At 42.5% G+C, this 25,039-nt stretch overlaps 1 protein-coding gene across 1 annotated transcript in view; it reads left to right on the top strand.

Moving 5' to 3' along the window:
* The window catches only part of IQCN (IQ motif containing N), a 133,188-nt gene extending 108,417 nt beyond the window's left edge, over nt 1-24,771 (top strand). Inside the window, exons 16-18 of the mRNA XM_086946331.1 lie at nt 1,624-1,731; nt 2,445-2,552; nt 21,864-24,771. Of these exons, the coding sequence (XP_086802457.1) occupies nt 1,624-1,731; nt 2,445-2,552; nt 21,864-24,678 (3,031 nt within the window). The 3' untranslated portion in view covers nt 24,679-24,771. The remainder of the gene's footprint in view (nt 1-1,623; nt 1,732-2,444; nt 2,553-21,863) is intronic.
* Nucleotides 24,772-25,039: the final 268 nt, after the last annotated feature.

Raw genomic sequence — 25,039 nt, 5'->3', positions numbered from 1 at the left:
CTTTTTATTACCGTTTGGTATTAGCTCTATTTGTTTAAAAACTTTGTCTGACACAAATTGTGCATCAGTGGTGTCAAATGCTTAGGACCACAAAATAATATATAATTTTGAATACTCTACAGTTCAACAAAACCCTTGACGGCACAATTACCCTTTCATACCTACCGCCCAAGCCCTCAAGGGTATATTGGGTTGCTCATTCTTAGTTGACATAAGTCTATTAGAACATTCCACCCACTGAGGATAGAATGTTCTAAATTGAAAAGCTAGAAACAGAAAGACAAACATTGGCATTTTGGAGTAGAAGGCTTATACCAGCCATTATAATCCCTTAGCCACTTCATTGTATTCAGATGAGTTTCTAATATTTTAATGTTCTGCTAAAAGGTAAAGTTATAGATACAAATGGGAATTATTTACCTGGTATGATTATCCTGACAATTTTGCATGTAGCTGGTCATCCTGGTCCAATGCCGGTCATCTCTAGTTTAGACAATCTGCAGAGGCTTATTCACCTGAATTAGCCTCTGCAGAAACAATAGCAATAAACACCTGTTTTTAAAGACCATGTGCTCTGTGATCAGATGTCACAATTCCTAATGTAACATGAAAGGACTAGTCTTACATTGTTAAGTAACCAAACTTAGTTGGTCAGTCACACCCTGAAGCACTTTAAAATGGCAAAAGGGTCATTTGACAAATTCACATGAAAACTTTTCCATACTCTGTCTTTGCTCCAAATCACAAGGGTAGCAAACTGTTGTGTACCTGATCTCAAAAGGAGGAGTAACTTTATTTCCAAAATAAAACCCAATGGCATTGACCAACAACTCGAGCTTACATAGAAGGAGGTCCACTACTTTCAACCGGAAGATTTGACTCATGGTAATCTACTTAATATCCCTGTACCTAATTCAGAAATATTGATTCTTTAAATGGAGCTTAATCCTGGAGATTCCGGGTTATGACACACCACCTCTCAGAGAATGTTTTGTGAAACAGACTCCTTTTTGCTTAAGTTATACATAGGCGTAATATCAATAGACAGTGTAAACTGCAAAAATACAAAACACAATTTGATTCTTCCTCCAGCCCCCATTGAGGTTCAGCAGTAATTTGCTTCCTACCATATCTGCTTTATATAAATATTAGAACATTGTAATGTTTGGAGCTCCACTCAAGGCAAATCAAAGGCTCAGGGCCTGCATTGGCTGGTATAGACCTTCTCGAACATACCAATGCTTGTTTTTTCCGATTTATTTTAGAATAATCAACCCTGAGTGAGTGGCTTGTTCTAACAGAATTACAGCCCATCGTCTTTGGGCTATACTGGTTGTTACAGGCCCTCCCCCACGGTTTAAGCCCTGTCCTGTGACACAGGCCCATAATTTGGCCTGTGGGGATTTAACAACCAATATATCCCTCACCAGCATGATATATTGCTTAACTAATACAGACAGAGCAAAGTAATAATCAACAATAGTCATTTTAAAGTTATTAATTTAGAAACAACGGGCTTGGGGCAATTTATATCCTCCGCTAGTGTGCACTGTTGTATCAAATGAAACTCCTGCGGAGAGGAGATAGAGCTTCCAATGATATCTGTAAATTTGGATTTATTAGGCAAAGCAGCCCACAGACCATGAGTCAGATGCAAGAGAGAATGTGCACCAAGGAAGAACATTCAATTTCTACAGAATTCAAAGACTATGGCAGCAAAAATGAAAACAGGTATGTAAAGATGATGTGTTAGTCTCCCTGTCTTATTTATAATTATTCCACATACAACAGAAATTCAGACATGAATGGTCTTCCATTGGGAGCTTTAATACAAAGTGCCTCCTGCCTTGTCCAGCAAAGTCCATTGATACACCAGCATGCTCCATGACGACAGGGGTTATAAATATGTGCCCACTGCATCTCAGTGTGGGCATCTGATCATGTCTGTGTGCACCTGTGACTCTGAATCTATCACTGTTAGAATGTCTGTATTTGTGTTCTGTTTTGTGTACTTCACTGTGTGTCTGTTGTTGTCTGTTTATATCTAAGTTTGATATATCCCTACAAAGAGGACAGATACAGGCACAAAGGTTACATTATTTGAAATCATGATTTAATTTTTGACCACGTGTGCCAAATAGTTGTCAGCCTGTCCATCTGCTGATCTGGTACTCCGTGAGATATGGTTGATCAAAAGACAGTGATGGTTTTGCAAAGCAGTTGTCCATGGCAATTTCTTTAGAGGTAGCCAAGGAGTGGTCTTCTTCTGCTGACTGGGCTCTTCTAGTGATCAGCCGGAGTCCCCTTGTTTGCTATTGACTAATCCCAGCGATAATAGACTGCTAGCTTACTTCAACCATGACCTCTACAACCATCACAGGGATTTCATGTGTAGTGTACTCTTGGTATTATTAAAATAATTATTGTTTTCTGCACGTCTTTAGGGAGCTCAATCAACATACTGATAATACGATGCGAATGAAACCACCTTCAAGAGTGTATTGTTCTGCCCCCGGTGATAGCGCAGAGCAAGACATGAAAAACGAAAAGAGGTTTGTTACGAATAATTGTTTAACTCTGTAACCTGGAGAATGTGGCAGGTGTAGCATTTTAAATATAGCTATTTGTATAGGGGAACAAAGTTTGACTTAAGTTAAGACCTCTGCGATGTCTTGATGTCTGCTTTCAAACTCTCCTCAAGACCTTAAAAATTGTATGTTGTCTCTTCCGAGTGACTTTTGTGGTGTGGTGTGAAATGAGTTAGTGGTCTAGGTCTAGATTCAGAGGAGAAAAATCCTGTGTAAAAACACTGGTAAAATTCACATGAAACAAGCCATCAGGTAAGGGACAACATGATCCCATTGACCCCCAAGACCACTCAAGACCACTCAAATTTTCTGAAGATGAAATTATGGAAACTGTTAATATCCGAGAACGAATCTGTTAAAAGCCTTCTAAGTTCCCCTGATTTCATTGTAGTAATGTCACTTCATCAGTGCACGCTTGATAATTTCAAGGAGTAGTTTCAACATGCATGGCTTTTTCCACCTGAAACTTTACCTGTTAACCCCCCTTAAGAACCAACAGTTAGCTTCACCTCAAGTGGCTGCTACTTTCTCCTAAATACCTCTAAAATTCAAGAAGGTAAAGTCAGGCATGGGATTGGTCAATATTCCAGACGAGAAATTGTAAAAAAAAGCTACATCTATGTCATAGGGAGCTGGAAGAGCATTTTTAGATTACCAGTAAAGACATTGTTTCGTTTGGCCTTTGGCCACCTGGCCCTATAAGATTTCATGCTAACCAAAATGGCAGTCTCATAAACCTACATCCTACTTAAATGTTATCATTGTGAGCTCTTGACCGCTGTTCTGCCTCTCAGGATAGATATAACACACTAATAAGTAATACAAATTGTTTTAAATATAACATACTTTGACATATTTTCTCTCATGGGCCCAGATACTTATACCCACCTAATTCAAAGAAGACATTTAAATATGTAAACAAACTGCTTCCAGACTCAAGGCAAAGTGGCATGGATATATAGCTAGAGAAAAAAAAGCTTATAAAAACGCGGTTCCCTCTAGCACAAAGGCACTCTGCAAGCCAACACTAAATACTGACATTGTAAATTGAGATGCTGTCGGAGCTGCTTCAAAAGGTATAAATAAATCACAGACAACTGAGGGGGAAGAGGTTAAACTCCTACACCGACCTTCCCAACAAATATCCACACACACAAAAGAGAAGTAGGAGTCTAAAGAAATAAGCTAATGTACTAGGTGGCATATGCTTTGTTTTTTTTAGCCGCTTCCGTGCAGCGCAGATTCTTTCCTGGGGCTGGACATTCCAGAACAGGGTGCGGTCGTGACGGAACCATTCCGTCATCAGCCCAGCTGAACCGTGACTGATGACGGAATGGTTCCGTCACCAGCATCTAAGGGGTTAAACGGCCCTCACCCACAAGTTTTGGTATGCTTCATCATAGGACTTGCTGACAACACCCCCATGCTGACCAACGCCTGGGGTGGAGCAAAAGGGAGGGGAAGACAATAGAAACAAAAAAAAATAATTAGTGCAGAAAATAGAGTCTAAAATTGTCTCAGGAATGTCCGCCTTCACATTTATTCCTGGACTTCCTGGTCAGCATTAAAATAAATGTAGGATGGTGGTGTCGGGATTATTAGTAACCCCACACCCCTCCTGTCGGCATGCTTGTCAACATGTTTCAGCCGATTAGATGTAGCCCATATACAGGTCTTAACAGCTTTCATCAGGACCAAAGATCCCCTATATTCCCCTTCTCTCCTACCTTACTTTAGTGGGTTGATGATGGACCCAGTCTGGTTTTGGGCTGCTAAACACACTGCCGTTATACCTGTAAATGGGAATATAACATTAATAGCCATTATTTCATACTGAGAAGACTGCCTCTCTGTGTGGTACAGCAGACTTCCGTGCATATGTTCAATCTTATCACAATCATGCCACTCATTCATTGTTTCCAATCCTGCTCCCCACTCTGGGTCTGGTTATCACATCACCAAGGAAGCATGCCGTAGGTTATTCTGTTAACCCGTGTGTGACTGTTCTGTTTTTCGCTTTTTTATCATTGTTTTAATTAGTTCATTTATAAATATGGAGAGAGACCCACATACATCTCCCACCCATGACCAGTGAAAAAATAGCCGATAATAGGGTGGGATGAACAATTGTTACTCACCTGTAAACAGGTGGTTCTCCAGTATTGGTGTCTTTCATAGATTCACATGCTTGAATATTCCCCGTCGTCGGAGTGGGAGTCCCACGGTAAATAAAATAGCAATAATATACTAAATATATATATATGAACATATATACTCATATAAAATCAGGGGAAAACCTGAAATATGTAAAAGAACAGGCATAAATTGCCTACCCAAAATTCTACATAGGAATGCACGGGGATGGAAAAGACCGAATGCAGCCTATCCCTGTCATTATGTTGGACCAAACCGCAGCCAATCAGGCAACAGCAGCCCTCTAGAACCTTCTCCTCAGAGCTCAACACCTCAGATTTTTGTAGCACAAGAGTGACCCAAAAGAGTCTATGAGGAGAAGAGAGCCTCTGAGGGGAGGAGGGAGGATCGCAGGTGAATCTATGAAAGACACCAATACTAGAGAACCACCTGTTTACAGGTAAGTAACAATTGTTCTTCTCCAGTATTGGGGTGTCTTTCATAGATTCACATTCTTGAATATAGAATAGTTAGCAGTCCGTACTAAAGGACAAAGTTTCCATAAACACAATGCATAACCAAAGACTGTAAAAGAAATTTATGTGAAAAAGAGCACATGTAAAATATATATATATACATATCAAACAGTCAAAAAATATATGGAAACTAATAGGAGGAGGGTAGAACAGAGGCTCACCTTATTGAAAAAGATTACGAAGCACAGCTTGTCCTACTGCGGTATCCCCTTCATTCATGGCACCCAGACAGTAGTGTTTCGTGAACGTGTGCCTGCTGGTCCACGTGGCTGCTCTGCAAACAATGCAACGGGACACCAGCAAAGAGTGCAGTAGAGGACGCCATGGATCTGGTGGAATGGGCACTTACTGTAGACTGCAAAGGTTTGCCTGCTTTTTGATGGCAGAAGGCAATAGCCGAAGACACCCAGCGGGCTATTGTAGGTTTGGTGACTGGACGTGCCTTTTGGAAACGGTCATAGGCTACGAACAGTTGATCCGATTTGCGGAACTGGGCTGTTCTGCTGATGTAGAACTTCAAGCACCGCTTAATGTCTAAGGAATGCAAGCGTTGTTCCACAGGAGACTGCGGGTTGGCAAAGAAAGACTTCAGAATAACAGGCTCATTGATATGGAAATCTGAAGGTACTTTAGGAAGAAAAGTAGGGTTAGTGCGTAGTAGCACACAATCCAGCTGAAACTGAAGAAATGGTGGTTTGATCGTAAATGCATGAATGCCACTTACTCGACGCGAAGACGTCAAAGCAAGGAGAAGCGCAACCTTCCAGGTGATGTACTTGAGGTCCGCCTTATGAATCGGTTCAAATGGTGCATTCATTAATTGTGCTAAGACAATGTTGAGGCGCCACGCAGGAGTAGGACGCCGAACTGGTGGAAATTTACGAAAGAGTCCCTTGAAAAATTGGCGTATTATCCTGGAGGAACATAGGGAGGCGGAGCCATTGTGGCGGAAGCGTGAAATTGCCGCCAGAAAAACTCTTAAAGTACCATGAGACAATCCTGACTGAGCTAGTTGAAAGAAGAACGGGAGGAGCTGAGCGGGCGTTGCACGCAAGGGATGCACACCGCCCTCAGCACACCAATGGCAGAAACGTTTCCATTTCAACTTGTAAGTCTTTATAGTTGAAGGAGCCCTGGCCTGAGCAAGGATGTCTCGACATTCTTGAGGAATGGCTAGATGTGCAAATTCACAGTGCTCAGGTTCCAGGCTGATAAGCTCAGAGAAGAGGGATCCGGATGGTTGACGAGGCCCCTGTCCATGGAGAGAAGATCCACCCGAGGATGAAGAGGGATGGGCTCGCATTGAGACAGAAGGAGTAACTCCGAGAACCACGCCTGCCGTGGCCACCTGGGAGCAATGGGAAGGATGTGGCAGGGTTCTCGCCGCATCTTCCAAAGCACTCGCGGCACCAGAGGGATTGGAGGAAAGGCGTAAGCAAACAGATTCGACCAATTCGTCAAAAGGGCATTGCCCTGTGACCCCTTGTGGGGTATGCCAACTTGCGTAAGCTGGGCATTTGCGGTTCTCTGGTGTTGCAAAGAGATCCAGCGCTGGGCGACCCCAGCGACGAAAGATCATGTCGAGTGTCGGTTGGTGTAGTTCCCACTCGTGGGTTGATGATCGGGATCTGCTTAAGGAATCCGCCAGGAGGTGGACAACCCCGGGAGATGAACTGCAGTGATTGTGATTTGGTGATTGAGGGACCAGTCCCAAATAGCCTGTGCCAGGCAAGATAACACCGGAAACTTCGTTCCGCCCTGCTTGGTATGTAGTGCATGCAGGTTGTGTTGTCTGTTTGTATGAGGACAGACTCTCCTTGCAGCACGGGTTGAAATGATTTCAGCGCTAGGAAAATAGCCATGAGCTCCAATTTGTTGATGTGCCAGGCTTTCTGATGTAGAGTCCATTTCCTTTTATGGACAGGTCTTGGAGGTGCGCCCCTCCAGAGATGCGTCCGTGGTTAGTGTCAGATCTGGGGTGTTTGAAAGGAATGACATCCCTGCTGCAAGGTGCAATGGCTGTGTCCACCATTTGAGCGCTGCTCTCATGCGAGTCGTGACACAAATCAGATCGTTGAAGGAACCGGTGACCTGATGCCACTGTCCGTCTAGTTCCTCTTGAATAGAACGTGCTCGTAGTCTGCAATGTGGGATGAGAGCGATGCACGAAGAAGCCATCCCCAGAAAGGACTTCAACAGTCGAACTGAAATGCACCGTTTTGACAGTAGAAGAAACGCTAAGCGTAGAATCCTCTGTTGACGTTCCAGGGAGACGAACGCCTTTGCCAGCGTGGTGTCTAGTGTGACCCCTAGGAAATCCTTGCAAGTTGCCGGGTGCAATTGGGATTTTTCCAGGTTGATGGATAGACGCAAGGAACGAAATACTCTCTGACAAATGGAGGTATGGTGCAACAGTTGTGAGCGGGACTGCGACTTCAGGAGGCAATCGTCAAGATATGGGAATATCTGGACACCTTGGAGGCGAAGAAAAGCCATGACCGGAGCCAATATCTTGGTAAAGACTCGAGGGGCGGAACGGAGGCCAAATGGCAGGACCTTGAACTGGAAATGCAGGTGCCCCACCTTGAATCGTAGGAACTTCCGATGACCTGGGAGTATTGGGACATGGAAGTAGGCGTCTCGGAGGTCGATAGTTGCCATGAAATCTCCGACCGAGAGCAAACGCAAGATTTCTGTAAGCGTTAGCATACAGAAGGATTGATTTTTGAGATATTGATTGAGCGCTCTCAAGTCCAATATGGGTCTCTATTCTCCGTTCTTCTTGACGATTAGGAAAAATCGGGAATAGAATGCCTTTTCTCTCTGAGACCTTGGCACTACCTCTACCGCACCCTTCTGAATCAGAAGGCGAACCTGATGGAATAGTTCTTGGAGGTGCGGAGGTGGCGGTCCGGAAGGTGGTGTCGGAGGAGGTGCTTCGACGAATTCCAATGCATGGCCCTTGTCTACAATTTCGAGTACCCAACGGTCCGTGGTAATGGAGGACCATTGAGAACCAAACAGAGAGATTCGACCTCCAATTTGTAGATTTAAAGGTAAGTCATTGACGCTTGTTGGAAGTTCCCCTGTAAGTGGACTTTCCTCTATAGGTTTTGGCAGGCTGCTGACGAGAAGACTGTTGTTGGTTTCCGGAGAAACGCTAGTTGCCTTGGTTATAGGAGCGATATTGATTGCTTCCACCTCGAAAATTGGAGGTAGTGCCTCGTCCTCGAGCACCCCGAAAGGGCTGTTTCTTAAATTGAAGGGTACCTAAGGCACGTGCAGTGTCTGTGTCTTTCTTTATGGATTGCAACGCTTCGTCAATGTGCGCACCAAAGAGTGATTCTCCGTCATAAGGCATATCAAGAATTTTTGCTTGAAGCGCAGCCAACCTTGTCGACGTAAGACGGCCGCTCCAGCGAGTTGTCGAAAACAAGTCCAGACCACATCCACTGCACAATCAATCAATTCCTCGGATGTTCTTTCACCTTCCTGAAGAAGCTGCTGCGCTTCTGCCCTGGAAGCATCCGGAAGTAACGCCACATAGGCGGACATATCTGCCCAAACTTGACGGTCATATCGACCCAAACTGGCCATAGCATTAGCCACTCGCACAGTAGTCGAAGACATTGAGGAAAACTTGCGACCTATAGCATCAAGGCGCCGGCCCTCACGGTCTGGCGGAGCGGTGATAGTAGATGCTGGATTCCGTGATCCTCTTTGAGCTGCCTGTGTAACAACATAATCAGGCTTAGGCTGGCCTGTAAGGCATGCCAGAGATCCCACCGGCGCCTTATATTTTTTCTCTAACCTTGGTAACTGTGCTGGTAGAGAGTTAGGAGTCTTCATAGGTTTTACCCCTTCAGCCCAGATGAAATCAATAATTGGGACAGTGTGAATCTGTTTAAATGGTTGGTTTTTAAAGTCATACAGGAAGTAATCTTCCTCTCTTTGGACTCGTGGTAACTTGAAACGCTGAGCCGCCGTGTCCATCAATTGATGGAAGCTTGCAATATCCACCGGAGGAGAATCCCCTGGCGTCACCTGAGATGGGGATGGTGTCTGCGCCCGATAGTCATCCCACTCCGCCATTTGATCATCATCACCATCCACATCTGTAACCTCTCCATCCTCACGCTCTGGAGGATTCTCATCGTCATCATCAGGAAACAGCGTTGCATGAACCTGAACTGATGTGCTTTTCTGAATAGTAACAGGCGGTGAAGGCTTCGAAGGAGCGGTTGACGGCTCCGTAATGGGGGTCAAAACAGAATGTACAGTAGATACTTGTGGTGATGGCGGGCAACGCCGATTATAGTCATCCAACATGTTTTGGAGACTTGAAATCATTGACAAAGGCAACATTGCAGCTGGCATTTGAGACTGAACTTCATCATGCTGGCCATACTGCTCCTCCTCATCATTACTGAAGTCTTGGCACTTTATATTTAAGTCTGAAGGACTTTGAGCCTGACCTTCAGACTCCTGATCCGAGTCCGTAGCAAACAAAGGAGAGGGTGGAAGAGTCATTCCCCCTTCTGGAAAAGTTGTGAACTGGTCCGATTTGCTAGAAGACCGCGGCAACAAAGGTAGTGAGGCACATGAAGAAGATATCATTGAGACTACATCTTGCGACCTTGACATCAACGGCACCCCATCCGTCGATGGAGCTTTCAGAGTCATCGACGGTGCAATGGATTTCGTGGTCTTCTTTGTGGAAACCGTCGTCGATGAGGACATCGTCGATGGGGACGTCATCGTCAGCGGTGGAGCCGTCGACTGAACCTTCATTGACATAGTTGTCGACGGAGCCTTTAGTTTTAAATTGTTCGTCGACGAAACAGTTGGGGCAGTCGTCGTCGATGGCGTCGACGAAATCAACATCTTCAAGCCTTTCGTCGACGACGATCGGACTGTCGCCGACGCAGGTTTCTTCGTCGACGACGACGAAATTGGGATAATTGATGACACAGTCTTCGAACTGAGAATTACCCTCATCGTCGACGTCGACGAAGGGGCTGTCGATGACCCAGAAGCAAGCGTCATCGTGACCGTCGTCATCGACTTTGATCCAGAGATAGCCATTCTCTTCGACAGAACTCTAGACACCGTCGTCGACGGAAAATCATTTTTCTTCACAGAAAAACTGGAAGCAGAAGCAGACAGAGCCTGAGAGCCAGGTCTCGTGGGCCCAGAAGTGGTAGGAAGTGGTGAAGACGCCGCAGGGGTCAATGAGAGAGACATCCTCTTCTTTTTCAAAAATGGAGAAGGCACCTCCTGCACACTACCACGCTTAGAAGCTGCTTTAGAATGGCCGGAAATTAGACTTTCAGCATCAGAAAGTACATTATCTTTATCCTTTAATCTCTGAAGCCAGAGGAGTAAACAGCCTTCTCTGTCTTTTAAAGTCTTTGTGGAGAAAGTTCTACAGAACTTACAGCTTCCCACCTCATGGTCAGGGTAAAGACAGTAAATACACTTACTGTGTGGGTCCTCATGAAAAAGTCTTAGCTTTCCACAGAATGAACAGGCTCTGAAAAGAGACTTCTTACTAGTAGACATTGTAGAAAACAGGAAAAAACCTGAAGAGAAGAGAAAACTGAGCAGAGCTCAGGGAGACTCCCTTACACACGACGTGCGGTAGAAAATCTGAGGTGTTGAGCTCTGAGTAAAAGGTTCTAGAGGGCTGCTGTTGCCTGATTGGCTGCAGTTTGGACCAACATAATGACAGGGATAGGCTGCATCCGGTCTTTTCCATCCTCATGCATTCCTATGTAGAATTTTGGGTAGGCAATTTATGCCTGTTCTTTTACATATTTCAGGTTTTCCCCTGATTTTATATGAGTATATATGTTCATATATATATATTTAGTATATTATTGCTATTTTATTTACCGTGGGACTCCCACTCCGACGACGGGGAATATTCAAGCATGTGAATCTATGAAAGACACCCCAATACTGGAGAAACCCGGAACACGTTTGTTATAAGAAACTTTTACCATAATGCCCAGACGTGGGTCCTGTGCTCTCCATGCCAATAGAGTCAAGCTATCCTGGCTGATGAGGGCTGAAAGCCCGAAACCGGTCCTAGGATGCTTGTTTCCAGTCCAGGGAAGACCTGGCCTGGCAGTTCGGGCTGGACTGTTCCCATTGGGTGCAGGGTCAAGACTTATTTGCATGGGTCTAAACTGGAATGGCATGGTGAGCAAACAAAACAATTGATTTAGGCCCAGATCTCTGTACTGGGGTGAATTTATGACATTGTTCTGCATTCTGTCCATCAATTGTTCTTTCTGCTCCCTGTAAGAAAAACACTAGCTACATAGGAGAATAATTTACATGATTATAAGCTTTGCCAAGCGGCCCTTCCGCTCGTCAGTTCATCTTTTTTAATAATCAGGTATTTTATCCAAGGGCACTGGACCACTGAGGCCCATATGTTTTAGGTGTCTATAGTCCCCATTAGGTCTACCCCTTCACAACCTCTCCTTACTTTGTCAAGCCGAGGCCGCTGCCTCTGCAAGTCTCTCTATGCGCTATGAAGGTGCTGGTTGCTCGCTTCAGCTCTCCTAATCCTTCCCATCACATGATCTTGCATTGCAGTCATGTGACCAACATGCCTATGATGCTACCGCACGGCGTCTTTCCTGTCCTTGTCCTTCCACAATCTTGGGTGTAAGGGACGTAACCAGTACAATGTATTTCTACAGCAAGCTGAAGATTCACATTTATATTGGGGGAAGTGTAGGTCCAAATTTCCCTATCTATGCCGATTTTAAACATTTAAATGTTGATCCATTGGCAGAATTAAATGTTATTTTATGATAGTTTCTTATTCATCACTCAAAGGTACTTTCTTCTCTTTAATATACTTTATAATACATTTCATAATTATTATCTCCCATATGCTGGGAAAAATGTATTCCCATCTAGAGGAGTCATATATGTATTTGGTAAGGGGGCCATTTCTTTATGCATTTAACGTTGGAGAACCACTAATTTTTTAGGTGGGTACTACACCTATGTATGATACAGACACTCTGCTGTGTTGATTTATTTAGGCATCCGGCTAGAACAGTGCCAGGTATCGGTGTGGAAAGGAATGTTAATATTCACAATCTATTTAGTAAATTCCACGGGATGTCATTGTTCAAGCCATTTTTGTTGCTATGGACCCTATATATCCATTTATGTTCTCTGAGCAGCAGATTCCTTTTGGTGTCTCGTACTGTGCTTGGGATATTAGGTTTATCCAGCACTGTCCCATAGATGTCATCCACTGTGTGCTTTTTCTCTAGGTAATGTGTAGTAAATGTAGATTTTCCACAGCCTTGGTGGGCTGAAAATCTGGATTTTATTAAGGACACGGAGGCAAATATTATGCAATAAATTCTTTATTGCCACCACTCAGCAGCAAGAGGAAACACAACATGTTCTTAGAATAAAGAATATAGAACTCCTAAGAACATTCCAATAACAACAAAACTCCTTTACTCCATGTACTCTTCCTTCTGACATTGCCTGCTTAAAGAGAATATAACAAAAACTATTTCAATAACCAAAGTCTTTGAAACTTGAGAACAGAACACAAAGTCTTCTTTCTTCTTACAAACGTCGACATGAAACAAAATCCATAATGTCCATTTAACTTGAATCCTGACCTATATAAAAAAATATTAGGGCCTCTGGTTAAGGGAGGGATAATATTTGCCTCCGTGTCCTTAATAAAATCCAGATTTTCAGCCCACCAAGGCTGTGGAAAATCTACATTTTATGGCACGACAGGGAGGCCAACATTATGCAAGTTCAAAGCATATCAACAATACATTGAGCTGCACTCTCAATTGGTTTAAAATAAAATTTCCTGGAAACAGAATCTGTTGACCAATCTGCACTTTTCAAAATATCTTGTAAACTTCCAAAATTCTAGCTTTAGAAGCAGCTGCACCTCTAACAGAATGCGCACCAAATTTAATCGTATCAATACCTGATTTTTCCATTAGCATTTTTACCCACCTTGCCAAAGTTGGCGCCAAAACTGCCTTAAACGGATATCTGAAAGAGATCAATAATTGCTCTACCCCAACAGGTCTAAAGGGTTTAGTTCTACTTTCATACTCTTTTATACAACGCACTACACAAAGCTTCTCTTTCTCCAAAAGACAAGGATAAAACACTGAATTTGAATTAGTCTTCGTTCTTTGTTTTAGATAAAAACATATTCCCTCAGGGGTATAACACCTGCTTGAGATTTCTAAAGCACGAACATCCGAAACCCTTCTAAATGAAAGAAGACACAACAACATAGTAAGCTTAAGAGTCAAATCTCTCAAACTCAAAAACATATTGTCCTCCCATGACTCGAATAAAAGTAAAACTATAGAAACACCCCACAAAGAAGAGTATCTTGGACCAGGTGGAATAGACAATCTAATACTCCTCAACAATCTCTTAACCATAACATCCTGACCAATAGAAATACCATTAACCAACTCATGCCCTGCAGAAATAGTAGACCTATGTAAATTCACAGACCTATATGTCAAACCACCTTTAAATAAACCAGTTAAATAATTCAAGACATTGACTACATCAGCCGAAACGGGATCCAAACCCCTTTCCACACACCAACCATTCCATTTATTCCATGCTGACTTATAAACCCTCCTTGTCCCAGGAGCCCAAGATTCCTCAATGAGTTTCCATGCCTCTGATGAAAGTCCTGGCTTACTCCAGACTCTCCTGAAAGTTTCCAAGCCAGAAGAAGAAGATGACCTGAGGCCACTAAATTGTGAAACTCCCCTAAAGGACCTCCCAAAATCCCTTTGAACACAGGAAGAAGAATTGGTAAATCCACACTCATTTCCAATAACATAGGGTACCACGCCTGTGAGGTCCAAAACGGGGTTATCCAGACCACTGTTTCCTTCCACTTCCGGATCATTCCCGTCACTCTGCTTATCATTGAAAAGGGGGGAAATGCATATGGCCGCAGACCTCTCCAATCCTGCAGAAAAGCATCCACACCCATCGCCTCCGGATCTGGATGCCAACTGAAAAACCTGTCTACCTGTTTGTTCAACCTGTTCGCAAAAAGGTCTACCTGAAAAGGACCCCAAAATTGGTTCAATTTCATAAAAACTATTCTGTCCAACATCCAATCGCTTGAATCGTAAAAGTTCCTGGAATACCAATCTGACACAGAATTCGAGTTTCCTGGAATACGTTCTGCTTGAACAAAAATATTCCTTTCCAAACAATACTCCCAAACAATCTTTGCTATATCCGCCAGACCTTTCGAACGAGGACCTCCCTTCCTGTTCACATATCGCACTGCAGAAACATTGTCCATTCTCAAGATCACAGAACATCTTGTAGTCTGTTCCCCAAAGCATTTTAAAGCGAAAGATCCTGCTAACAACTCTAAGCAATTTATATGTAAATTCCTTTCCTGACTCGTCCAAAGACCTCCAGAACTTAACGTACCGCATCTTGCACCCCATCCTTCCAAACTTGCATCCGACTCCACAATTAGATCCGCATTCTCTCCAAAAATTGCACGCCCATTCCAAGCTTTCATATTCCTCAACCACCAAACGAACTCTTGTCTCGCTTCCTGCGAAAGACAAACACTTTCTGAATATTTCAAACCACTCCTTAAATGACAAGCTTTCAATCTCTGAAGAGCCCTGTAGTGCAATGGACCCGAAAAAATTGCCTGAATTGTTGATGACAAAAGACCCACAATGTGAGCCAACATTCTTAATGAGATACTGTCCATTTTCAAAACCTTTCTTAACTCTTTCCGAATCCTCTTCATTTTTTCCTTTGGAAGTTTCAACAAAGCCGCTTCTGTATCTACTACAAAACCCAAAAATTGAGTTTGTTGACTTGGAACACTCTGAGATTTCTTCCTGTTTATTACAAAACCTAACGACTCTATCAACTTGATCGCCAAATCCGTTTGAGAGAGAAGAGTGTCCCTGTCCTGATCCATCAATAAAATATCGTCTAGATAAATTATCATTCTGACCCCTCTCTCCCTCAGAAAAGCTGCCACAGGTCGAAGAACTTTTGTGAATCACCACGGTGCTGATGGCAGGCCGAATGGCAGACACACAAATTTCCATAACTGGTCTCTCCAAGCAAACCTCAAAAATCTCTGGTGTTCCTTGCAAATTGGAATTGTTAAATAAGCATCCTTCAGATCTAGTCTTGTCAACCAATCCTTCTTCACCAATACATCCTTTAAAAGATGTATTCCCTCCATTTTGAAATGGTGATAAACCACCCAATCGTTTAGTTGACGCAAATTTATTACAGGACACATACCCCCTTTGTCCTTCTTCTCCACCAGAAAGATATTGCTTATAAATCCTTCTACAATTTCTCTCTCCTTCACAACAGCACCTTTCTGAATCAACTCTCTCACTTCTATATCTATTAAATCCAATTGTTCTTTTCTAAACATAATTGGATTTGGAATCCTTTCTTGCACCGGCATCTCTATGAACTCTATCCTGAAACCCTGAACAGTTTCTAACGCCCAAGGATCCTTTGTTCTAGTCCTCCATGCTTCTAAAAATTGGGCAAGTCTGCCGCCCAATTTTAAGTGGATAACAGAAAGGTCTTGACTTACCATTTGCACCTCTGCCTCGTCTTTCTCCTTTATTAAATCTTCCCCTACCACGTTGTCTTTGAGGAAAAAATCCTCCTCTGAAATATTGCTGACCATGGTAGCCTCTTCCATAACCTCTTGAAATGAGCCTCTTGTAATACCTTGACCTCGGCCAGGGAACCGGCTCCTCGTTCTCCCGGCCGAGCCAAAAACACACTCATTGAAAACTTTCTTAATCTCTCTCTGAGACTTTTGAAGGATGCTAAACACACCCACATATCTAGATAATTCCTTTATAAATTCATCACCAAAGAGAAGCCCTTTGGCCGAAGGGCCTTCTTCTTTAATTGCAAGGTCTACCAGTTTTGGGTCAATTTTAAACAATAAACTTTTCCTCCTTTCTATTGATAGGGCTGTATTCACGTTGCCCAACAGACAAACAACCCTTTGAATCCACTCTCTTAATTCCTGTACATCAATATCACATTTATTTACATAGGCTTCCTCTGCCATGTCAAATATTTTTGATACTGGGCCTACAACATCCAGTAATCTATCCTGACAGGATTTTAACCCTCTATCTATACCTTTTCTTGGATCACGTCCTCCTTTTGCAATAAAGGCTATCATTTTTTAATCAAGTTCCGGTGTCACCAACACTTTATTATCCACCAAGGGTCGTGGACATTCAGATCTAAGTCACACCCTTACCTCTTTAGGGATTTCTCTTCTCATCCAATATTCTAGATATTTCACAACATGATCCGAAGGAGTCCACTCCGGTGAAAAAGTGTTCTTAATAAGAAGTGGATCAAACATGTTATCACCCAAAGGATCTTTAATACTCTCACCCTCAGAAGTAAAATCTTCCTTCCTACCTCTTTTAACCTGAGTCTCTTCTTCGGAATCAAAATCCGAACTACAACTGATTTCCACCTCTGCACTCTCAGAGGAATCTTCACATACAATGAATTTGTGCCTACACACATTTTTTTCTTTTTCATCTCTTGGGCCTCTTACATGCCCCTCTTTATTGCCCGTGGCAATCTCTTTTTGCCTGTCTGAACAGCAGACATGTTCAGCATATGAAGTTTTAGACTTCTTCCCATGTTCCTCTCTTTTAGAAACATGTTTTCTTTTCCTTGAAGCCTTTTTACCCAATCTCTGCGCAGAATCATTTTCTTGTGCTGAATAAAAACGTTTTTCCTCGTGTCCACCTGCCTTTGAAACAGCCATCATTTCTAATTTCTTTTCCATGCGTAAAGAAACTTCTGTTGTAATCTTTTCTATAGCCTTATTAATCCTATCATCCATTGAAACTTCACCTTGCTCCATTTTGCTCAATTTATTAAAGCTTAAAACTCTCAAAAATATAACTATTGTCCTAACACACAACACAATCCGTTTTAAGTTCGCCTCGCTAACATAACGATCCTCTCACACCTAAATATTAATCAGTTTTGACTAAAACAGAAAAACCACCGTTGCTCCAGAAATTCCTAGTTACCTAGCAACGCCGCAACTACAAATGCCTCTAAAGCCCAAACTTCAATGGCGTGCCTGTAAAAAAGTTACGCATTTACATGTGCGCAACTCGGCTCGAGGCATCTTCTACCTCGTTACTTAGCAACGCCGAAAATACAAAGGCCTCAAAAGCCCAATTTTCATTGACGCAGGAGTACGCTTTATTACGTGCACAACTCTCCTCGAGGCGTCTACACGTTCGAGCTCCTACATCTCACACGCTTCCACAACTTAACGGTAAGCGCTCGAGCTCTCCGCGCATTAAATCAAAATGCGCTCGAGCCTGTTAAATAAACTAAGTTTTGATACTATGAAAAACCTTCATTTTTCAAAATTATATCATATAATCGCTCCCTACGGAATTTCTTTTAACATATGCAACATTAAACTCTAAAATATACGGCCACAAACATATTGAATCATGTTTACGAAATAACATTAATATTCAGATCTAATCATTTTTAAAAACATTGAAATTATCTCACATTAAAGGCATTTGCTCCTTTTAAAATTTAAATTCTTCTTTCTCTTATAACCATTTTTTTTATTAAACATATCCTTTAAAGCGTAGTTTCACCTTCTCATAATATCATATTTCTTTAAATAAACCTCCCATTTATCCAAACCCTTCCTTTTAAATCTTTTAAAATAATTTAACAGAACAGTGTATAAAATTATACTTATCTCTTTGAGCAGCAGCAATAAAAGAAGGAAGAGTCCATGGAGTAAAGGAGTTTTGTTGTGATTGGAATTTTCTTAGGAGTTCTATATTTTTTATTCTAAGAATATGTTGTGTTTCCTCTTGCTGCTGAGTGGTGGCAATAAAGGATTTATTGCATAATGTTGGCCTCCGTGTCGTGCTATAAGCTTTTCGTCATGGCTTTCAGACATATGATGTTGCTCCTAGGCTCCATAATCTGTATTTTTATTTTTCGTATTGTCATCCCTATGTATAACAATCCACAAGGACATTTAATCATTAAATTTTCCGAGTTGCAATTTGTGTGCTTCGTCTGCACCCATGGATATTTCAGACCTACGGCAATATTTTTGGTGTACTTGGTAAGGTTGCAAACAGCACAAAAGCCACATCTAGTGTGGCCAGATACTGGTGGAAGGTCCCAGAGTCTCTGTAGTTTCCCTTGTGTCTCCTGACAGGGTCTGGTGTGTACTAACAGATCCCTCATGTTCGCACTCCTCTTGAAAGAGAACAATGGTTTGCAAGGATTAAGGCCATTGGATTTCAAAATGCGCCAGTTATTTATTATAATGTGTTTTATACTATTTGATGACGTTTTAAACGTAGTAATGTAGATCGTATTTGTGGCCTCCGTTTTTTTCATGTTTTCTAAAAGGTCATCCCTATTACAATTGAATGCTCTCTTCGGAGTTCTTTATCACTCTGCCTGGATAATCGCTCTTATGGAGATTGTCAGAAAGTCCTGTGGTTTCCTTTCTAAAGCCTCTTATGTCTGAGCAGTTCCTCCGTAACTGGAGAAACTGTCCCACCGAGAGATTCTCCCTCAAAGATTTGGGTGGAAACTATTGAATAATAGGAGGCCATTTCTGTCCGTAGGTGTATAAAAAACCTGCGCAGTCGGTTTTCCTTCCCTTGTTACAATCACCAAATCTAAAAACAGTACTTTGGTTTGTGTGATAATAGATGTAAAGTGTAGTAAGGGGTTAGGATTATTCAGCCAGTGTAGGAAATTATTGATCGATTACTCATCTTCTTTCCAAATCAGCAGAACATCATCTATGAACCGGCGCCAGAGTTTTATCTAATCCTCCCAGGGGCTATCATGGGCAAAGATGTATTCCTGTTTAAAGGCTGCCACATGCAGTCCGGCAAGGCTCAGGTGAAAGCGCTCCCCATGGATGTCCCATGGGTTTGCAGGTAGATGGTACCCTGAAATTCAAAAACGTTTTTGGTCAGTGCTATTTCTGCTAGGTTCAGTATGAGTGATCTCTGAGTACCGTATGTCCATTCCTGTGCATACAGTAAATCCTCTACCACCCGCAGTGTTTCCCTTTGAGGGATATTTGTATAGAGAGATTTGATGTCCAAGCCTACCTGAAATTCTTTTGTAGAGTCAAATTCCATGTCTTTTACGAGATTCAGTAAATCTATTGTGTCCTGCAAGTTGCCACCATTTTTTGTACCAGCGGCTTAAAGAAGAAGTCACAAAATGTTGATATTGGTTCAAGTTTTGAACCAATACCAGATATTGTTGTTCTCCCTAGTGGGTTTATATACTTTGGACAATGTATAGAAATATGGGATAACAGTGTTATCCTTACAAAGGAAGTGTCCTTCCTTTTCTGAAATCCAGTCATTGTTTACTGGATCTTCCACTAAGGTGGCTATTTCTTTTCTTATTTCCGGTGTTGGGTCCCGAGCCAGGATGCTGTAGTTCCTTCTGTCCAATAGGAACCTTAGGCACTCTTTCTCATGGGTTATCGTGGTCTGGATGACTATGGCTCCTCTCTTGTCCGCTGGTTTAATAATCAAGTCAGTGTTTTGTTTTAGTTGTTCCAGTGCCTCCTTTTCCACTCTGGAGAGATTTCTAAATGGGTTGGCCTCCATCTTAGCTAATTCCTCAACCACATGCACAACAGCCTGCTCATCATGCCACTTACTAATACAACGGGTAGCTCTTCCCAAGACACTTGGATTCGTTGATGCACATATATCTACTAAAAAGGGCAATAGATCACTGACAATTATTAGCATGCATTATTACCTCCTTCATGACCAGGCAACCTTGCCTCAATTCTCCATTTTAGCCGGTAAACGTTCAGCATATACTACTTCTTTCAAAAAAGGTTTAAGTTCCCATAACAAGCGTTCGATGCAGCCACAGAGTGGCGTGCATGCTCGTTTGATGGGCAACTTGCCCCTAGAGTGTATTCTACCATTTTTATGTCCCAGCTGGAAGGACATATATGCCTCTTTCTGAAAGTTGCCACCAATGCATCATTACGAAGTCCAACCCAGACACAGAAAAACTGGGAGCAGGGCGCACCATTGGCGAGCTTCGATGAAAGAGCTAACCTCAACAACATATCAATCAGTATCTGCATTAATGAATTGTAGAGTGCCCCAGGGTATCCTCTGCCGCAGAGCATATTAGACAACTCTCTTTCCCTTACTCCGCATTACCTACTGATAATCCTTGTTTGCGTAAGGCACTCTGTTGCTTTGTATCTAGGTTTCCATTATACAAGTGACATACTGACATTTATAGAGCGATACAAGGCTTTTTAGTAGTATTGACAATAGTGAAAAGTACCTATACATTTATAGAATTCTTATGCTGAGCATACACACCAGCTCTCAGTTTGTACAACCAGTTAGTAAGTTTGAGTAAAAGCAATTTACCTGTATTTAGTTATATATCCCAGGCTCTTTCAAGACATGTGGTTCCTTGTGTTACGGGTTTTAAATCTGCAGATTAGATGGTCTGACATTTTTGGTGACCAGCTGTCCTTTTAATGAACAGAAACAATTGGATCAAAAATTGATAAATCCTAAGGAATATAATATTCAAACATTTCAGTTATCTCCCTTGGCACTCCCTGGGGTTATGGCTAGGTTTTGCAGCTCCTTATTTGAGAATATAGTCTCAACGATTTATTTAAATGTACTGTCAAGCCATCGTATAAAGAGCGAGAAAATGAATACATTCTACAGTCAATATCTTAAATGTGGAATAAATTCATGCAAAACATTTTTTTCAAATAAATTCTAGGAATTCACCAGGGTTCTGCTTTGTTTCTTAATATTGTTTCTTTTACAAGTTTGAAGACAAAGCTTTCCATAGATCAATTGTGTCTGACATCATACGTTCTTGCACTAATATTGTACGTCTAGTAGTTGCATCAGTTAAAATCAGCGAGAGCCACACAACTGGATAACCTAAGTCTGCATAATCATACATTTTCTGGTTGCCAAGGGCCAACTGCTATAGGGCCACTTCCCCATAAAAGGGCATATAATTGGCGGCAAAAAAAAACCTTCCATGAGCTTCATTAAAAATGGTGTTAGGACAACACTTCATGCGTTAAGACCAAGGATGTCAGCACATATACTCACTAAGCAAAAGTGGCCCTTATCGAAAGGAATATGTGATTCTCTCATTCAATACACACTTCCTTGGATATGTTATTGGTAGTGAAATCCCTTTAAACAAGTGATACTAAGTGAAGAAAACAGTTGTGCAGAAGTAGGCGTCAATGGAGAAGAGATTTAGAAGAGAAAGGAAATAGCGCAGTGCAGTATTTTATTTTGAGATGTGATCCCTCCCTGTTGACAATCCTGTTTTTCTTTTGTAAATTACTTTCAAGTGATTCTTTTGGTAATTTGTAATAGGAAAATGTGTACTTAGATTGTTTTGTTTAGATTTATTTTGTGATTCAAAGTCCTGCCTTTTCATAGCTGACCATTTCTTTAACTTTTAGGGCACACTCGTGCAGAGTACTTGAAGAATACTTAAAGAACAGCAACAAGTTTTTCCCAGGTCTAGCCAGCATCAAATCCCCAAAAGGTTGCAATATGTCAGCACAGTTCAGAAGCCCATTTGGTAACTTCCAACCTCAATCGAAAACCTTTTATGGAGAGGACTTTCAAAACAAGACTGACATGATCAGGGACGACGCTGCAACATTGATCCAATCCCACTGGCGAGGTTACGCCGCCCGACAACAACTCTGTAGAGAGTATGATGCTGCAACCAATATACAAGCTGCCTGGAGAGGTTATATCACTCGAAAAAATCTTTCTGATGACTACCAAGCATCCACTTCGCCCCAATTTAACTGTAGAGGCAACCAAGCCCGGAATGAACTGCGTGCCCCGGAGTTGCGTGCTGCCCAGATAAAAAACGAGTGGCGCGAGTTTTTGCAACAATGCGTATTTAACCAACACACATCTCCCCATGCCTTTCAAAGCCAACATAATGAACCTAAGTCACCAACTGAGCTCTCAGAGAAGAATCAAGCTGCCACCATCATTCAGAAATGGTTCAGAGGAAACAAAACAAAGAAGTCTTTTGAGAACCTATATCAAGCCTCTCCCGTCACGCAGACAAACAACAGTGCTCGGTATACTTTGAGGGAACCACCTAGAAATCTCAAGTTTGCTGCCATGTCTAGCTCGGATGACTCCTCACAAAATTATTCGACAGGATCCATTGATAGCTTTAACAACAATAAATCAAAATCGTCTAAAACTGCAACACCTGCATGGAGTGGCGACTTCCCACACCAGCCTGCGAATTCCTTTACGAGTCCCTACTATGGAATGAACATCAGAAAACCTCAGTCCCAACAACAGCAAACCAGAGGAAATGTCCTCGAGGGTGTGGGTCAGGGACCGGTCTTGAGCACATTTTCACCTGCAGACTCAACCGAGGAGTCAGAAAAAGCCGACACATGTTGTCAAAATCCTTGTGTTGCCAGACAAGGGCAAGCGCGGCCCCTATACAAGTTTGAAAAGATGGAAACATATATAACTAACACAATGGGAGCTCCTGCCACAAACCAGGTTTGTGGAAGACCTTATATTCCCCCAATGCCTTTGTCCATCCCTTTCTCTTGCCGCAGAGCTACTGCACGGGGCAAGTCTCCTAACTCGAAGCTGGACAGAGGACCAGGGAAGACCTTATGTAATGCTGCCAAAGCTGGAAAAGACATCTCTATGTCAAGCAAACGTGACTATAAAGTCCCTGGGCCTGCATATAGCCCCGACACTTTTCGGAGAAGGCTTATGCTTGACTTTCAGGCAAAACAGACCCATAGAGCAAGAGATAGGAGAAAGAACTTATATGAGCGTCAACCAAATGAGCAGGACAAAGCCCTAAATATTAACGCAGAGCAGAAGCCAGCTGGGACTGCTTTCAGTCCTCCAGGGTATAGGAGACACACTATGTCTGAACACTCTTCAAATCCTTCAAGCTTCAAGGGGAGAGATGCCTTTTGCAACAGCAGACAGCATGAGCAGGAGAAGAATTTGCCGTACCGACAGGAGCCTGATTGCCCCAAAACGCCGAACACCATCAACATGGGTAATAAACAAGCTAACTGCAACTGTTCTCATGGGTGTTCACTTTGCAAAGCAAGAGAGAAATCCAAGCCCTTGAATGACAGCAAACCACATCAGTCTAAGCCATTTGTGATGAGTTTAAACCCTGAAACATACTCAGGAAAAGTTATAGGTCAGAGTCATACTGGCAACCCAAAGGACAAAGCCAACGCGATGAAACACTCAATGCGGCACAACAGAAGAGAGGACCGAGATGAGCTTCATGTACGTGAAATAGCGCATAAGCCCCCAGTGCTTCCATGCAGCTCAGACAGTTGCAAGAGAAACACTGGATGTAGCAATGGCCATGAATCATCACTGGATCTAGGCCAAAACCAATCCAACTCTAGCCGAAGACAAGATGGCCGACAGCAGCCTGAATCAAGCACGGCCGAGCCACCGTTCAGACAAACTTTCCAGCATGTATTAAATCCACCCCCCGAAGAAGGCTATGGGACCTGGAAAAAGTTTAACACACAGAATCAAAGGGCACGTTGTGCTAGTAGAGATTGCGAACAAGACCTGCAATGTAGCAAAGATATGGAAATACCAAGCAGGAGGACACCTGCTGCTGAATTTCCTTACACAGGAGGCAAGGGGAAAAAAAAAGACGCGGGGTGCGGTAATACTCATAAGCATGAAATTCAGGGACACAGAATGGCAACACATACAACACACTCAGATTTGGAATATTCTACTTTCAGGGGTCCAAGGGAACCCTCTCCGGGAGCTGAAAGTATCTCTAACGACAACTCCATAGCCAATGAAATGACCGACAAGTGGGTATTCAAGACTGGGAATAGGTTCCAAAAAGAAAGACACAAAACCTCCTCCGTCGATTGTGCTTGGAAAAGCCCACCGAGTCGGATTAAGCTAAGACAGCAGCATACTGCAGCCACCAGAATCCAGGCGCTGTATCGAGGCTACAAAGTCAGGCAATATTTGCAAAGATCTGGGATAATGGACAAGTATGACAACAGGGATAAGGAACTGAGGAAAAAAGAGTCAAAATATTTGGGTGATGTACAGCAATTTTCAATGCAATCTTGGGGGTCCCCTAAAGGAAGGACTCGCCAACACCACAGGGATAAGCAAGAGAGTCGGTTCCACTCTGAACACCAAAGCTATCGCCCTTCCCTACGAAACGTCAGCGATGGAGGAGACTTACGCTTTAACCGAAGATCCCACACGTAAAGCGCATTACGATTATGGACGAAGTAGTCCCTCTTTACCTACAGTAGCACTTATCAGTCTGTCCAATTATATTGCAAATAAACTGTCCAGGTTTGTTTATACTAGTTGGTCTCTGATTTTCAATACATTTGTGCTCCAGAATTAAATACAATAATGTATGATGCAGTATTCTGGTTGGAAGAGTAAAGGCAAACTTTGTACAGTTTCATAGATCACATAGTAATCTGCAGTCACAGGGAGTTGTGTCTTAATTGATAGAACCCTGGGCACAGTTGTGAAAATCCATATTTGCAAACCTTGAATTTTTCTTTTTAAAGCTTTGAGGCTTTTTTTGGAGTTTTACAGGGGTTTCTAAAGATGA

The sequence above is a fragment of the Lissotriton vulgaris genome, chromosome 12 (genome assembly GCF_964263255.1).
Source record: "Lissotriton vulgaris chromosome 12, aLisVul1.2, whole genome shotgun sequence".
In the NCBI taxonomy this organism is placed as follows: Eukaryota; Metazoa; Chordata; class Amphibia; order Caudata; family Salamandridae; genus Lissotriton; species Lissotriton vulgaris.
Note: the sequence above shows the minus strand (reverse complement) of the source record. Positions and strands in the feature narration are given on the sequence as shown.